At 37.7% G+C, this 18,515-nt stretch overlaps 1 protein-coding gene across 4 annotated transcripts in view; it reads left to right on the forward strand.

Moving 5' to 3' along the window:
- The window catches only part of CTNNA3 (catenin alpha 3), a 431,590-nt gene that overhangs the window by 231,389 nt on the left and 181,686 nt on the right, over nt 1-18,515 (forward strand). For all 4 annotated transcript variants that reach the window (XR_001865897.1, XM_017746366.1, XM_008642756.2 and 1 more), the window contains exons 8-9: nt 9,251-9,331; nt 14,398-14,550. Coding sequence is in view for 3 of the 4 variants with exons in the window: in XM_017746366.1 (XP_017601855.1) it covers nt 9,251-9,331; nt 14,398-14,550 (234 nt within the window). In the remaining variant the exon portion in view is untranslated. The remainder of the gene's footprint in view (nt 1-9,250; nt 9,332-14,397; nt 14,551-18,515) is intronic.

The raw sequence follows: 18,515 nt of genomic DNA on the forward strand, positions 1-18,515 counted from the left end.
GTGAATAGTTAAAAAAATTAAACATGAAACTTTGAATTTTTAATTGAGACAAAAATTCTCTACAATGTTTAAGGTAAAAGTCCTGCAGAAAACGAACTTCCAACATGAAGTATGATTGCTATGTTAGAATGTCAGAAATATTGCATGCTGGGTTTGAATGTTTCCACAGGTATATTTAGGTTTTTTCTGTGTAAAAATAAATAGGGGAAAAGCCACAGGGAATTTCTGCATAGAACTGCAGAGGAATATGCCATGAATAGCAGACTCTCCTGATCTCATGTAGGATTCTGCAGATCCCTGCCCTGTAGGAGACTGTAATTTTCAGTTGTCTTCCCTACATGCCATCACATACAGCCTCCCTTGTTCCATTTGGTAGCTGCTACTTTTAACAAATTGGGGCATTTTTCTCCCTTGCAGCACAGGAGCCCAGGATCTTCAAACTTGTGCTGCAAGTCTAATCCAACAGCCCAAGTAACACAGTGATTTCTCACTCTCCAAATCCATCTGTTGAATTAATGGCTATGCAAGGGCCCCTTTCTGGCAGTTGTCAGTGTGAAAAGCATCATTGAAGTGCTCTTCTACCAATCTCTTCTGTGTTCATTCCCCCACAAGTGCTAACAACAGAAACTATCTGACCTAGAGTAGATCTTCTCTAGCTAACAATAGTGAAGTTTTAAATAACAGTTGAGTATTTGAAACATTTAGTTATGAGCTTCTAGGAATACCACCTTGGAGTCATTTTATTCTGTTGCTATAAATAGAGGTATGTTTTGTTCAGGAGTGACTGAATTCACCCAGTGAGGTGATGGCATCAACTACCATTTGCTGCAATGATCCCCCAAAGCTTCCTACCTCTTATATCATAGTCCTCTGTATAGACTGGACAAGTATAAAGGAATTCACACAGTCTGGACTCACTGTACACACAGGATCCTGGGGAGTGTTTAGCTGAAGTATTTGTAAATTTGAGAACTTAACTTAGTCCTCTCCCTAAAAGCTGGGCTTCAATTCACTGCACATGCTTAAGTCCCTCCTGGCCTCCTAGATTCACATACTGCATCACAGTGTGGTGTTAAATTAATTACTGTGGATTAGAAAGGGATTAACTAATACAATTAATACATAATTAAATGGAATTACATTTTTTTGTCTGTTTGGGGTTTCAGTATTTAACTTTTATTTAGAAGTACAGTTTTGAACAGAGTCACATCCACAGCATGTGTGTTATATGAAATTACCAAGCTCTGCCTGGTTCAGAGCTGAAGTATTTGAGAAGTAGCTGTTTTCTAAGGTTTCTGTCTGTAGGCCAAGTTCTGTCATGGGTCCATCCATATTTATCTCAAGCTGCTTTCTTGTGGAAAACTCCACAGAAATGTTAAAGTTATTTGGGAGAGAAAATCAGGGAAATTAATCTTCATTGCCCATCCAGTGTGATACAAAAGTGTGCTTCATTTTTTGTTAAAAGATGTATCACAGCATGTCTGTTCTATGAGTGATCATGAATAGTATCATAGAGATTTTCCAGAGTAATGAGTGTGCAACAACACAGCAAACTTCTTCTTTTACTGTTCTACCCTCCTTATCGCTTTGTGGTACTCTTTGATGTAGTGGAAATACAAGGAGAAAGTGTGATGGTGATGGTACTGGATGGCATGGAGTGCCTGTGAGGACCTGGAAGATTTTATTTTTAGAAATTTTTTAGTCACCCTGTATATTTTAAAATATATATTACATGTATATTTATAATGCTGTTTGATTTGAGTGCTATTACACTCCTCTTAAGTCTACAGGAATCTGTTTGTGTAGTACACTGTGCATTAAAATACCACCTCAAAAGCCACAGCAAGCTTGTTTTTGATTTCTTGAAAAAAGCAGGATGTGCCTTTGCTGTGCTGCTTTGGAACCTGCACTAACTCAGTCTGTCCCTAGGTATGGCAGAATGTGAGTGGCTTGGTGCTGGACATTTTTCCCTATTTATGGCTGCTGTTAAAGACTGTAACTTTCAGATTTAAAGTACAGCTAAGACTTTTAAACAATCTGGATGAGAAATACTGTCTCAGCAACTCTACTATATTTTCTTTTGAATTTTCTTCTCCTTCCATCCCCTTCCTCTTTTTCATAGCAGCATATTATCTCCAAGCAATTTATATGATAGTTCATCATAGGAAAGTCTTATGCTGCTGCTGTAGAATTAGATTTTCTCCAACTAATTTTCTATTTTCCTGCTGTACAACTGCCAGAACACTTTGGTGAAAGGTAGATGGATATTCAATTAAAAACTTCCATACTAGAAACTTAGAAAATTGCTTCTTAGTAAAAGGCAGATTAACCTTAAGTATACTTCCTGCTGTCAGTTCAACAGTATTGCTCTATTTCTACTTAGGTTTGCCTTTCCTTCCTGCATCATCTGTGAATGACAGTAACATCTGATTAAAAGAAATTTAACATCGTTTTTGCTCCCTGCTAATTCCTCCAGTAAGCTTAGAGTTGAAATACAAACCAAAGTACTACTGGCCTTTAAGGTTTCTCTATCAGGTTTTAAGACTGTCATATTTCAAATATGAAGTGCTGTGGCATTTGGTTTTTGCATTAGAAGTAGTAAGTGATGGTTGTATTTGCTCTGCAACACACCAGTTATGACACATGCACTTCCCAGGACACTTCTCCCCAAGTGAGTACTGGAAAAGTATGATGTTTTATCAGCATCATCTTGGAGTCATGCTGAACTTTTCTAATATTCCCAATGTGAAAAAGTAGGAGAAAAACTGATATCTATGTATCAGAAAGAAACAATAAATATTTAGAACAGTGTAGGTTCCTCGTCTTCTCCTATGACTGGATCCCAGTCACTTTTCAAGAGAATTTGTTATCCCAGGGATAAAAATCCCCACTCTGTCCTTTGAGACAGCCTGGCCACCCTCCACACCTTCAGCTGATTGACACCAGTGTTTTGGAGAGTGGATTAAAATGTGCAATATTATGCATATTCCAGCAACATAATTCTTTCTGAGATTTTAGGATTAATTAGGATCTGAAAATTTCAGTGTTTTTTCTGATAATTAAAGGGTTATGCATTCTAAATTTTTGTTTCTGGGTTTTTTAGGCTGTTTTATGCATGCTTATCTAGAATGAAATTTGTTTCACAGTATTACAAACTATATGTAACTGAATGCCAGAAAAGGGTTATACTGAGAGGCTTTAAATTCAAGGCTGTTCCTGCATATTGATTGGAAAAGGGTAATTGACACAGGGGGGAGAACCCGTGATACTCCAGTTGTAGCAGTGGAGGCTGAGGTAATTAATTTCTTCTGAGGTACTTCACATCTCACAGCGTTAGATCCATACGGAGTATTCCATGAGGGCTTGAAGAGGAGAAAAATGACAATCTCATATTGAAGCTGTTGAGGAAAAAACCCTATCTATAATGAGAAACAGTTCCACATGAAAGAGTCCTTATTTGCTCACTTGCATATGATTTTCCATACCCCTTTTTAAAAAATATGCTTACCTGTTTATCACAGAAATAGGTTTTCTTGAGCCAGGTGTCTTTAAAAAATTGCACTAGGGGTGGGTGTGTTAGAGTAGGGAATCTGTGTCACTGAGTGGAGGTGATTTTCAACTTAAAGTACTTGTGGGTTATTCATTCTTTATGTTTCCCATATTAAAAAAGAAAGGTAATAAATGTACTCCTAAATTAATTTCCCTCTCCAGGCTTTTGATGTACAGTAAAAATAGACTTTGAAATGCTGTATGAAAAGGCCTGGGAGCTTTTGGCTTTTCAAAGGAATTTTTGTCCTGTAAAATGTCAGAAATGTCAGGTTCTGCCGTAACTGCCTTGTCAGAGGATTCCTTGAGTAACTTCTGAAATGTTCATTTAAGAGATTTCTCCGGCAGTGAATTCTGTGCATATAATTGTTCATGCATCTAAATAATTCCACATTTCAATAGGTTGCTTGTGCTCAAAAAGTTATTCCTATCCCCTTCCAGGATGGGGAACCAAGAGGTCTTTAAAACATTTTGTTTGCAAGCATGAGACATACTTAAAAAGAAGAAATGTAAACAGCTGGCTCATTTTTGTGTTCCAGCCCAACACAAACTTGTCCACTGAGTTCTGCAGGTTTGGAGAAGGTCATTGTTTTGTTCTGGTGTATTAACCAGATCTGGCACCTCCAACAAGCAATCTTGGGTTTTACTTGGACATTGCACTTTGAGGAACAAGTTGAAAAATTGAAAGGTAAAATAATATTTAAATTAATTCTGCATTTAAAGGACAAATCCCAGGGCCTAGTGGTACAAAGGAATACAAGGAGGTTCTGTCTCAGACTTGGCATTTCTCACAGGTGTTTCATAGCCAAACAGTCATCTTGGATTTTTTTCACTGTGTGACCTTCAAGGTGACAAATCCTTTGTCTCCTCCCAGCAAAGAATGCAGGAAGTGGTATTAGTTTTATTTAACTATTGATGGCTGAAGCACCGTGTTAACTAATTGTGGCAGAAGTGAACCAATTGGGATAAATGAAGACTGCAACAGGATTGAACTGAATCATCCCTTATAAAGGCTTACGGGCTTCATTGGGGCTTTTTGAGACAGATGCTTGTAGGCATCTTTACTTTGTTGAATTCCACAACAGGATTTGAAACATCAGGGTTTCTATAAGCTGTGTATGAAAAAAAAAATTTTGTCTTTGCACAAAAAATTCAGATGTGGAAATTTCCCAAGTAATGACAAAATTGTTTCACCGTGCAAAATAAATTGTAAAACTGCTTTTTATACTATTTTTAAAAATCTTATGGTTTTGCTTAGAATTCACAATGACTTTATAACTCAAAAGAAGAACCATTTATAAATTCATATGCAAAAAAAGTCATTAAATGTTACATGCGAAATTGTAACAACAGACATCAAATGCTTGGTATCTCTATAGAGTCTGTGACTTTGCTTTAATGTCCTACCTAAGTTGTGTGAGAGTTTGTTTCTTTGGGGTTTTTTTGATTAAGGTACAATGAACAGGATCCTCTAATTGCTGAGCATAGGATTATTTTCAGTCAACACATAGCCTGAAACAGTCAGTCATTTAATTAGAGCTCTGACATTTATTAAGCTATTGTAGTATTGATTGGTGTTTACCTTTTAGCTTGGCTTCTTTTTTTTTAATATTTCCGTAGAGAACTGATTATGATAAACGTGCTAGTCTTTCAAAAAATAAAATTGTTCTTGGACACATAGAACTATATGAAAAGTTGTTTATCACAGAGTCATGGTACAGATGCTGGAGACAATTGACAGAGGGCAGGTTTAGATCAGATATTGGGAAGAAATTCTTCCCTGTGAGGGTGGAGAGGCCCTGGAACAGGTTGCCCAGAGAAGCTCTGGATCCCTGGAAGTGTCCAAGGCCAGGCTGGATGGATCTTGCAGCAACCTGGGATAGTGGAAGGTGTTCCTGCCCATGGCAGGGGTTGGAATGAGATGGGCTTTAAAGTCCCTTCCAACCCAAATCATTCTGTCATTGTGGGATAAACCAAGAAAATTATGCTAGTGGATTGCATTTTTTTTCTGTTTATTCCTCCCAAGATTGTGCAATGGGTGTTTGGGAACAGACACATCCCATGAAACAAAACGTGCTTAATTTCTGGCCGTAAGCCTTTAAATATGGAGATGTATTAGCCTAAGTACTAGAAGAGATTAGATGAACACTTAAGTAGTTCTGCCCGTATCTTCCATGTAATCTACTGATCAGTGTAACTATCAGGTAAACATTTGTAGGCCTTCAGGGGTATCAACAAAGTGAAATTAGAACCCTCCTTAGAGTATCTATATAGTCCTTTGTTTAAGCTCTCTGCAACTCGACAAAGTCTAAAGCTTATGGAATTCCTGCAGTCTTTGTTGCCGCTGGTAACTGTTGGCATGTACCCACAAAGGCTTGGCTGGGGACTTGTTCCTGAGCCCTGCAAGGCTGTGCAGCCAGTGCAGATGTCTTGGTTTGCATCTGTGTTCCTTGGGGTGCTGAAGGACCTGTAATGCCTGGGAAGGTCACAATCCCCTGCTGGTATAAATGAGCTTCATCGAAACCAGTGGGGATATGGCCATGTGTTTCAGCTGAGAATCTGCCCTTAGATATGTCCTGGTTTAAATGGAAATCCAGCAGGAAAGATTTTCTTCACATGTGGTTTTTGAGGCATTAACTAATGTGGTTTGCCAGTGTGTGAAATAGGCCTGTATTATTTGCAGTACCCAGCATTTACCTTTGGGCTATCCAGTGTTAATTAAAAATACTTACTTTCCTTCAGTGGAATATTAATAACAGTTTGACGTTGTGCTTGTAAAATGTTTCAAATGTTAAAAATGCATTGAAATAGGAACTGGATATTGCTTTTAGGATCTTCATGAGGGAGCAATATAGCTGTTACTACATATATTTTACAGGAAAAAACAGTAGGTGAGTGCAGGGTAACTGAAAGGCTCAAGTGCCTAGTTTTTAAAATCCAGACCCAGAATAATGTGCATAATTTTTGTAGACCTTTTCTTAATTCAGTCAATCTGTACAAGAAGGAACTTTTTCAGGATAGGCTTGTTTGTTTTGAAGTACAGCAGTCACAAGGACATTAGTTGCCAAGCAGATGCAGAGTATTGCAACTCCAGACGTGTGAGTTCCGTCGCTGGGGAGTGAGACAGCTGCACTCTGCTGAGTGTGGAGGTGCTCAAGTCACCTTCGGTTTCACTGTGCCAGCCTTTCAATGTACACTTTTAAAACATTACATCTGCTCTTTTTCGGTTATTCAAGAGTGGAGTCATCTCATGTAGCTCTTGGACTGTTACTGTCAGATCCAAGATGGAGGTCTGCAGAGGAGTGTGAACTCACAGGAGTACTTCAGATCCCAAGGTACTTGGGACCAATGGATGTTACCCTACAGATGCAGGAGAAGGCAACATGAGGCCAGTGATGTTCGAGAGTGTTCCCACAGGGGACTTTGTAGCCAGGTGTCCCCCTGACTGGAAAAGACTGTGTACGATTTTGAAGTTCGTAAGTCTTTATAAGTAGAATTTATCCAAACAGTAGTGTGGGTTTTTTCATGTTCAAATTTCTTTAGGGGAGAATGAGAGTCTGCAGTCATGAGGTTACCTGCACTCTGGACTTGTCCATATTCTACAGCCTGAAGCTGCATTTACAGTGCCTTTGCAGTGTATTTATTTCTTAGGGAAAACATGAGGTGAAGAATAACTTCATTTACAGTTATATTTGCTCTCTAAACATTGACTATATGGTAAGAATTTGCAAATAAAGTATTTTTAACTTGTTCACTGTAATATTTTATGCCACTTGCTGCCTGAGGTTATTTCATATTAGCTGCTCCAAAGATTTAGGTTAGCTTACAGCCAGTTGTATCATTAGTGGCCACTGCTGAAATTACAGATTACCAGAGAATTCGAAAAATATCCCAATATTTTGCAATGATTTTTTTTTTTGGTAGGAAAATAGGCTCTAAATATAAAGCTTTCAAAGGATTTGCCAATGCATCCTCATAGTCTGAAAATGCATAGGTATAAGGTGAGTTGTATCCACAGTCTTTCCTGGCCCTGTTTACCTGGCAGTTCAGAAGGGATCATTTTGTTGTCAAGGTTGACAAGAGCTTGCAAAGCATAATAGAAGAGTCATTATTTACTTTGGTTCCTGTGCAAGCCTTGGTACAAGATGTGATGGCATTGCTGTGGAACAGAAAGTGAGTATCCACCTCCAGGGATTCCTTGCAGGTTTTAAGGTGAAGTTCAGACCTTTCTCCAAGACCTGGTTTTGATCATCTGTTCCCTGAAAGACTATAGGCAATTTCAGAAATAGAAGGTCATAGGAGATTTTCTAAGTCTCCCTGAAAATACAAGCTCAATTTTAAAATCTGTTTTTCCTTTCAGTTGATAGAGAATGTGCTAATAATTTCAAGACATTTTTGACATTGCACATTCAGTTTTAACGTAAGAGTTCTTTTCTTGTCACCTCTAGGTTTTATTTTAATATTAAGCATATTGTCCTGTTCGTAAGTTTCTTTAATAAGGAAATAACTCTGGTTGAAGTATGATATATAGATAGCAAGGTTGTACTCCTAGGTGCCTACCAAGATATTACTACTTTCATATTAATTTTAATGTTATTTACAAAATGAGACAGTCATGTTCATAATGGAGACTTCCTGGTGGTCTGTAAATGAAGTCCGAATACTGTGGTCAGTGTACACAGCTATTTCTTAGCATTTATGAGAATCTGGTTCTTTGTGCTGTAAATGTCATGTGTGCTGACTTTGTGTAAAGAACCACTGTTTGTGGTTCTTTCCTTTAGACCAGGGCAGTCCAAGGTGGTGAGCAATGATTGCTTGCTTTGGGCAAATAAAATTCATCAAGCATTTTGGGTTTTCATGTAGTTTCTGTACTAACAGGGGAAAAAAAAAAATCAAACCAGCTAGTAGGCACAGAAGTTTTATGGTAATATTGTAGGAAAAAAAGGCTGAGCAGTCCAGTAAAGTGTAGAGTACACTTTTCAAATAGGTAACAATGACAGAAGCATTTTGCTTATAGGTGGAAATAAAATAAATAAGATTGTTTCGAAAGTATACAACTAATTCTCTTCAGACCTCTCAAATATCTCAAGAACTCAGTCTTCTAGATGCTGAGAATGAATGTGCTGTTGAATGAAGAGATTGCCATTTCACGGACAGTGTTGGCATTACAACATCTTGGACATTCCAAAACTCACCTATTCTGATTTACAGGAGGAAAATAATGAATGCTGCAGACAAAAGCATAACCAAATTGCATTGTGGGCACCTGAACTTGTACATTAGTTGTAGAAAGAGAACAGTATTTTTCACATGAATAGGGTATTAATGAATTGACATAAATATGATTGTTGTTGTTATTACTATTATTAATCATCATCACCATCATCACTATCATCATAATTCTATTAATGTTGTTGTTGATTACACTAGGAGTATTACAGCAATTCAGAAGTTAAGAAGTGTTTATTTTGTTCCTACATACTACTTCTAAAGCATGTGTTTTGATTCAGCAAATTATGTTTAACATCACAAATGGGCATTCTGTGAATATTGTGGTACTGGCTCTTGAAATGTATGAAAAATTTGAAAAATCCTCCAGCATGTATGATTTACCAAATGCTCTGATGCACTGGGGACACAAAGAATGTGCTTGCTAAGGAATCCCAGATAACCACTGATGTGTTTTCTGTCCCATTGGTTGCAGACTGACAAGGCAGAGAGAAGCAATGCCTTGACTGTTGCCATAGACAGTATGTGCAAGAAGACCAGAGACCTCCGCAGACAGGTGAGCACCTGGGCAAATGAAAAGGGAGAAAAAGGTCTTGAGGGATTCTTTTCAAAATTGCTGTTTTCAGTTTATGCATTTTGAAAATAAGAATTTTTTTTTATATTAAAAATGTATTAATGACAATTGCACTATTCCACAGAATATTTACATACCAGTTTTCAAAATTCTGGGAGAAAACCCTGCCAAATGATACTGGCTGAATATATATTTGTACATGGCAAAACGCTTCATGTATGCATGTCTAAATATATTTGCTGTAGATATATATCAGTAATGTACTCTGGCCATCAAGACTTGTTTAATTTTCAATAAGCTTGAATTATTACTGGTTGTTGGAACAGACACCTTGAAGGAACTACTGAGTCACTATGTGTGGGTCTTTACAGTTGTCAGAACTCCTAGCCCACAGGAGGGCCCTTGGAATGCCTAATCCACAGTCCACCCCCCCTCATTTTACATGCCAGTGTCCTAAAACTAACGTGAGATATGGACCAAAATCCACTATTTCAGTGAAGTGCAGAAGGTTAGCAGTAGACATCAGCTGTGTTTACGTCCTTTCTCTGCAAGAAATACCTTTGAGAAAAATTGCAAATTATGCTGAAAGTGTATAATGTGCCAGTTCAGAAAAAAAAACCCCTAGAAAGCCAGTAGTTCTTTCAGCCAGGCTGCCCCAACCAAGTGTATGAAAATTTACAGCTACACAGAACATGAGAACACCTCTTTCATCCTGTCTCTCTCAGGCCGTTTATCAACTCCCTGGTGGAAGACTATCCCTCCCAACTTTGTGTTAGTCTTGCAGGCCAGCCTGTGCTTCAAGATGAGGAATAAATTCCTTCCTGCTCCCATTATCAGCCAGGGGAAACCTTGAAAAATGAGAAGAGTATCATATAAATATAGTGTTTACAACTAACTAGCTATCCAATTTCTGTTTACATTCAGTCAAAAATATGTTCAGTGCAGAGACCTGCATCACCAGCTCAGTGTGTCTAGGAGCTCTCCCATTCATTCTCTTCCATGAGTTAATTAAACTCCAGCTTATAATACTTTACTGACTCTGTTACAGTGGTTAGAAGCTGTTAACTAATTCAATTTGTGTCTTTCTGTACACCTTTGGAAAATGTTCAGGCTGAATGTAATCATGCCCAATTTATAGTCAATCTAGAACCAGTAATTTTCTCTTAGGAGAACAGCTCTGTGCTTCTTGACATTTTTTTCCATTGGAAAGCATTTATGAGATATATTTTATTTATTTCCTCCAATTCTATGTTCATACATATGAATTGCATAAGAATTGTTTTAGGAAGAGTGGTTAGTGCATGCCTAATTCCTGATCTGGGAGACAAGAAATTGTGAGTTTTTGTGCCTGCAGATACTGCAGTACAGTCTTATTTGCTTTTACTTATGAACATTCCTTATTCTGTCTCCCAGCAATTTTACAAGAAACGTGACAATTGTTGTTTGCTCTACTCTTGCTTACAGCTTTTATAATACTTTATTGTTTAATGATACTGTGTACCTTTGCTGCTATTCCATCAGGCGCTCACAGTGGATTCAGGGCTGTGGCGTGCATTGTACCGGCTTGCAGTCATGACTAGGATTGCCTCTGCAAAATTGGGGTTAAAGATGAAACCTTATAAAGCTGTATTTTTAAAATCTTTTCAGTAGTACCCAATAAACAAAACCATCAGAGGGGTGCTGTCCCAGTCAGCAGTCTGGCTGGGGGTTATGCCATGGGCCCCTTTGAAACACCTTTGCACGCCACAGCAAGGGGAGTGAAAAAAGGCTTGTGTCTGGCAAGACTTGAAGGCAAAAGTAGCTGTCCCCAGAACAGCATATTCTGGGAGATGTAAAAATTCTCAGGTTTTTCAAGAGAAGCTATTTGCATTCATTTCAGGAGCTTGTCCACTACTTCTGGGGATTTTAAACCATTCTGATTTATTTTCATTTTTACTAGTATTGTGCTGGAGATGTGCATGTCACTTCTGTGTGTGCAGTTTTACCTAGATCACTGCTTCCCTGCTGAGGAGAGCTGGACAAATATTTAGGAAGGAATTGCCTATTCATTCCAATTTGTAATTATGTGAAAATTACCACACTCAGTTCTTGCCTCCCAGTTCTTTCCCAGTGTAACATGAATGGACTGCACAGATGTTTCTCCTATGGTTTTTCTGCAGTTCTGGCTGGTTGGTTGTTTTAATAAATGTTATTCCTGATGATTTTTTTATATTTCTATGTTACTTCTTCATCATAGATTGCCTTCCTGGCATCCCTTTGAAACAGGAAAGGGAGATCCTTCAGTAACAACTACTCTAAGGTTTGTCCAGGCCTTTTGCCAGGGTAGTCTTGTGAAGGAAGAGGCAAGTAGAGGCAAACACACTTTTCTGTACTCATCAGTACTGATGTTGAGTAGTGTTGCGAACAGCTGCTGGCATTTTCTTCTCTACCCTCCACTGTTTTTGACAACCTTCTGCCCCATGTTTTATAAACAATATGCTTCTATGTTATCTTTTTAATACATTTTAGTATCAAAACAAAAATTCTTCATGCTTCTGCTTCTGCAACAGTCTGCTCAAAGGGTAAATGTAAGACCTTGCATCTTAAGAAGAAAACAATTTGTCAGACATCATCCTCCCCCTCCTTTCCCTCTTCTGATGGTGTCTCTTTCACTTAAAAATATGAGAAAAAGTTTAATTATAGCACAATAACTTTGCTAGCATTGCCTGCTGGCACTATGGTGCTGTCCTTTGTACATATGCCTTCCTTTCTTGGCTACTTAGCTTTTAGCATTTTGCCCTACAGGTGGCCAGAGTCAGAAACAGACTTACTGAGTCATGGAAAAAATGCTTGTTAGGATTAGCATGAAAAGAAATAGATATTGCTTCAGATATTCCTTTTTTCTTTTGTCTTTTCCTTCTTTTTCTATGTTGTATTTCTTTGTTCTTTAATGCTACACAAGCCATTCTTTGAAACTCTCAGCTTCATGTATTCCTTTGCAAAGCTGGAACAGGAACATAATTTCAAACTTGTTTGTATTCAGCAAAGACACAGCATTATCTTCGTTTTTTTGAAGAAAATATGATTTGCTGCATAATTGCAGGATAGAGCATTTCTTAGAACAAAATAATAATGATAATTTCTGCATGAAAGGATAATTGAGCCAAGAAAACCAGTGAAAAGCTATAGCAAAGAATTATGCAAGGAGAGATAAAATTAGGCTGTGGGTTTGAAATTGGACGTCTCAAGCTCACCACAAATGTGACTGAGGTTACTGTAGTCACAGTACACTAAGGGTGTGAAAGTCCTGCAGTCTGGGCTGTACAGAGCCCCAGAATATTTCTGTTGGAGATAATGAGTCATCGGGCATGGATATGATGGGTTCCACAACTTTTTGTTGTTGTTTTTTTGTAAATTGACATCTTAATTTTTAAACTGTGACTCCTCAAGGTCACATTAATGTACCTAATTTTAAACAGGTAAGAATATCTGTTTTCTTAAGTTGAGCCTTTACAACACAAGTCTTAACTTGGCAGGACTCAGAGGTTTGATGTATTTTATTTCTGGTAGTGAAACTTTCTAATAACTTTTTTTTTTTTTTTTTTTAATTCCAGCCTGAATAAAGCTGAGAATGTAAGAAATCCAATTTTGTATTGGAATCCCACTTTGTCTTTGCAAATTACTTTTCAGAACATACACTATCTAGACAGTATATCCTACTGTGATAGGCTACAGTAAGGAGACAAAGAAACCATTCCAAACATAAATTGCTTGTGTTTGTTTGAGAGGTTTGTCTGTCCATCTGGTGGGTCAATGAGAGCTGACTTTAGGTGGTGAGGCCATCCAAAAGCTAATGGTGGAATTCATATCCAGATCTTGTCTGATAATCAACAGATTTCTCCACAATTCTTTCTGCTGTGCATGGGCCCTGTCCTACCTGCAAACACAGCAGCAGCAAAAAGACTGTCGTTTTTTCTATTTTTCTTGTGGTAGGAGTCTTTACTGAGTTTTCACACAGATACATTGGAGCAAAACACAAAGTGAAAACAGGTACTTTGGCAACAGCCTGTAAGAGCTTAAAAACATTCTATGTCCTTTTCTGTTCCTATCAATATCTTTCCTATATACTGTAAAAATATTGGAGTAGGAAATTCAATGAACTCTACAATTAAGTTGCATTTTGTGTATTGTTCCAGTTGGTATGTGTGTTGTAGTGCTGCATGATCTAAATGAACAGTTGTCATGTGTAGATAACATGCAAAATAACCTCATAAGTGAAGTAATGTCCCAGTGATCAGTTACAAGCTTCTGTGACGCCTAATTTAAGACAGGTAATTTATAGCAGAATGTTACACTTCTTTAATAATTTAAGTTAGAAGTTCAAGAACAATTAATTTAAACAGAGAAAATTGAACTTCAGCCTCATTTATAGATCTTCTTGCTCTATTAATACATTATCAGGTGGCACAATCAGTAATCTCATTGACATAATTACCATGAAGGTTGCCATTCTGCAAACCAGACCGTGTCGGTGGGTTTCCCAGCAAGAAAATACTTGGGTAATTTTGGAATTATGGAAACAGGGGATGTATATATTTTGTGAGTACCAAGAAGATTAAATTAATATTTTCTTTGTAAAACTAAATAGCCTTTTCCCTTGGCATCTGAATTATAAGGAAGAATACCCAGGAGATATGAGGTCTGGGCTAATTGATTTTTCATGTGTGGAATTGCTTAAGTAGCCTGTTTATCAAGGAAGGGGAACATTCTTTTGGCTCCCTTGATTTCAAGAGGACCAGTACGTGTTGGAAGTGTTTTATGTGTTGGTGCTCACACTTACAAACAGACATATTTACCTAGTGGCATATTAAAGTTGTCCTTAAAATTAAATACAGTTTTCTGTCTAATACATAAATTGTAGCTGCCATACGTTTCAGACCTATGGTGCAAATAATGCAGGAATACAGTGTGTACCTGTTGGTGTTACAAAATAGGAATGGACAATAATTGCAGCAGACTGTAATGAATAGTCCAATTAGCAGGTACTGATGTACTTCTTTCTTTTGCAGCTCCGGAAAGCCATTATAGATCACATCTCAGACTCCTTCTTAGACACCACTGTTCCACTGCTAGTTCTCATTGAAGCTGCTAAAAATGGGAGAGAGAAAGAAATAAAGGAATATGCTGCTATATTTCGAGAACATACCAGCAGGCTTGTGGAGGTATGTTTGATGGAATTGCACTTTTTTTGGAATATGTGTTGTAAGTGACTTGCCACTGAACACTCCCTTTGCTGGCAGATATCAAAAAATGTTTAAAGCTGGCGTTTCACGAAAGAATAAATAAATGGCCTTGTGTAATAGTAAATGTACTCCATTTTTCCATAATGGTATGTAGTAAGACAGAGGGCTTTGTGCTTGTACAGCATTTCATTGCATAGAAATTAGATGGTGTGGAATTGTAATTTAAGAAATCAGTATAAGCCTTTCCACAAAGATATTCAGTGGGAATTTGATTAAATGTGTGTTTCTGGGAGTATTAGCTCGCAGTGTTCAGGATCCTGCAGCCCAAACTACAGAAGACACCGTGTGAGTGTCAGTTGTTTGCCAGCTTTCTTCCTTGGAAAGTCTGTAATCTCTGCAGTGATTTGCTGAAGGGGAAACAGGGCTCTGACACAGCTTAGAGCCAGGAGCCTGCTGGCAGAATCATTGAATATTCTCAGTTGGAAGGGACCCACAAGAGTCATCGAGCCCAGCTCCTGCCTCTATGCTAAATGAATTCCCCTGCACACATTGGAGACTCAGGATTCATTTCTAAAGGATGTACTTCTTTATTGCTTATAAATGATACTTCTTCATTTATAAAACTTAGAGATTTGCAGATATAACTGGGGGGAGATTTTTGTTTGTTGGACAGTCAGTCCTGCAAACATGACTAAATATACATTGACCTAAACTCATTTGAACTGGAGCTTGGAACACTGCTGGAATACTAAAGTCAGAAATTTACAGCAATATTATCTCGAGTGCCTGTAAGGAATACATTAGTAATTTTTGTGGGGTGTTTTAGCTTTTGGTGCTTTTGTGTGCAGTAATGCAAAAATGAGAAAAAAATCAATGAATTCACTCTGCGGATGAAAATTTACTTAGAAAAACTATTTGGCTCAGAATTAATAATAAATCTTGAGTGATCTAGAGATAATGAAAGAAAAATAGGTAAAGAGCTAAAGTAAAAGTAGGGTATTGCATTTACGTTTCTCTTCATGGTCACGCGATTACAGAATAAGAACAGTTGTTATTCTTTGATTTACAAGAGTATCTGATTTTGACCATGCTGCAAAATCAAATGACAGCTGAAACACAAACTCAAAGTTGCAAGCTTTTCAGATTTTTAGTACTGAAGCTAAACCATCCTGAAGTGACTTCATTTTTAGAAAGAACAGGTGATCACTGAAGATCAAATAACTTGACTGAATTTCTGAGTCCAGCTGAAATACCCAAATCATTATTCATTTTAGAAGATGTAAGCCTAAAATCCAATATTCATTTCCTTTCATGGGTTTGAATTTGTGTCCCAAATGCAAGGAATAGCTGGCCATGAGTGTGGGTGTGTGATTAGAGGGACTGATGGCTGCACAGATTCACTGCCTGGAAAATCCACAGACTGGTCTTGCTGTATGTGTGAATACACTCTGTGTGTGTGTGTATGTATTTATATTTATGCTGTGACTCAATGTGCTGCCTACAGTGAAGAAAACTTACTTTTAAAGAGAGCCTGTATGCAGTGCCACCTCCTATTGTTGAATTAGTTGTTCCAAATGTCACTTTACCAGGGATTATATCGTGGGCTGCTATTGAAAATTAACTTCAATTTTACGTTATGTTATTTTCTGGATATCTACTAGAACTAAGTATTGTATTTAAAATTTACTTACATTGGTTTAATGCTCTTACCAGTATCTCTAAGCAAGATCTTGATTGATGGCTTTTTGATAAACTGTATTTATCAACTGCTAAACTCTCCAGCAGATTAATTAGGTTGTAGTTGTACTGCATCCATCAACTGTGATCCTATCCGAGGTAAAACAAAACAGAAATGAAAAAAACATTAACAGCTAGGCAAGTGGCCATAAAGGGCCTTTGTAGATTTATCTCATTTTTAAGAAAAATTCAATCATTTCCAACAGCATCATGTAAGAGAAAGAAGTATGGCAGCTGTTTTGGGGAATGTTTAATACCAATTAAATTTATATAAATGGAATAGCTTTTAAATGCATTAGAGCAGTTATTAGAGCAGTTCTGGAAGCATATCTTGGGTTTTAGTGGCCTAAATCATGTTAAGCTGAGAGTACACATATTTTTAAATGGATATACTGGTGCACTGTGCTTTTGCTTTAACTTCTCAAGGAAAATAGTATGGATAGAGTTGGATCTGACTAACTGTGGTTTGCAGAAGCCTGTGTGCTTACGAAACACACACATACTTCAGAACTGAGATGTGGCACATATGCTTGGAGCTTGGTTTCCAGCTGAACACGGGGCCATGGACAATGCATGTGCTATAGAAATCAGGTCTTCCCTAAGCAGGGAGCCTGATTCTGCAAGAAGGGCAGGACAAATCAAAAGGAGATGAGTTGCCTTTGGATCCTTGCTATTTCTGTTATCCCTTTATTTATCACAGAATTTATGTTTCTTGGTGAAAATTCTTAATGTGTAAACATCACTTGTCCCCTTTGGGACAGGTGCCCAGCCTTTAGCCAGGGAGATGTTCCACAGCATGGTGTTGCCTCTCTCTGTAAGACTTGGAGTTGGATGACAGGTTAATTCAAGATCTAATCCAGAAGAAAATTCCCATAACTGATGAGAAAGTTGCCAAGCATTAATCTATTTTATTAGAGGGTTCTTAAATGACAAGTATGATTTGCATGTTTGCAGGAGAGGCCTCACATTCTTTCCTTTGTTGTTTATTTCCTGCACTGATACAAGAGACAACAAACAAATTACCTTACAACTTTGAGGTTATACAAATCTGAAAGCCAGTCATGTGTGCTGTTGCAGAAATGGGCTTCATCTCTGCTACTGAAAATAATTTAAGTATTGAAGTGCCAGATCATAGGTGGCATGTACCTGGCTTTGGAATACTAAGAGACAATAGGTGTAATTGAAATATTTTAAAAGCTAAACAACTAAGAAAAATGTTGCAGAAAAAGGCACAGAACAGTAACTGTACCAGAGAAGGCTGGTGAGACATCAGGTCATTGAAATACAACTATGAAAGCAGTTTTACCATCTAGGTATAGTTGTGGCATTGAGGGAGCTGGGTGGCTTGTGGGCACCAGATGATAGAGCAAAGGCCAATGATGCAAGCAAAGGTACCCATATTGTTAAATACGTAATACCTTGTTTAGCAGATTAAAAAAGGGTGTTTTTTTATTTTGTCAGCTGCAAGTAGCCTTTCTGGAGCATGGGACATAGCAGAGCTGCTTGCAAGCACTGAGAGGTGAAAACCAGCTCAGATGCTGACAATCCCTAGGCTTTATTTAGGGGAACAAAAGCTAAGAAAAAAAAGCCATTTGCATTCTCACTGTCCTTTGTTTCTGACTGTAAAGCACTCTAGGTGTGGGTCTGATCCCACTAAACCTTTGACATCTCTAGCATCCTGTGGTGAAGAATTTCACAGCCTATGTGTTGTATAGAGAAGTGTCTGTGAAACCCCCACATGATCTTTTCTTTTGCTGTCTCTGAATTCTGGTATCAGAAGAGAAAATGAGCACTAGTCCCTATTTTCCTTCTCCATGCCACTTACTCTTTCAATTTTTTTTATTGTTTTCAAAGTATTTCTGATCTTTTAAAATTTTCCTTATTTGGAAGCCACAAAAGGATCAGCTTGTTCCCTTCCCTATACCTTTTCCAGCACCTTGCAGCCCATGAGGTGGGAGGACAGAACTGTGCATGCTAATCAATACAGTCAAGATATTTCACAGAATCACAGAAACTGTTGTTTTTTCCTCACAAAACAACTGAATTTCATCTATGTTATAATTTATTCATCTAGTACCATGACATCCTTTTGCAAATCTTCATTAGTTCTTTTATTTACTGCTCTAAACAACTTGTTAAAATATGTGTAAACAAAATTTATAAAAAGTTAGTGCAGAGACCACGACCACAAGGAAATTCTTGGCTCC

The sequence above is a fragment of the Corvus brachyrhynchos genome, unplaced genomic scaffold (genome assembly GCF_000691975.1).
Source record: "Corvus brachyrhynchos isolate BGI_N302 unplaced genomic scaffold, ASM69197v1 scaffold279, whole genome shotgun sequence".
In the NCBI taxonomy this organism is placed as follows: domain Eukaryota; kingdom Metazoa; phylum Chordata; class Aves; order Passeriformes; family Corvidae; genus Corvus; species Corvus brachyrhynchos.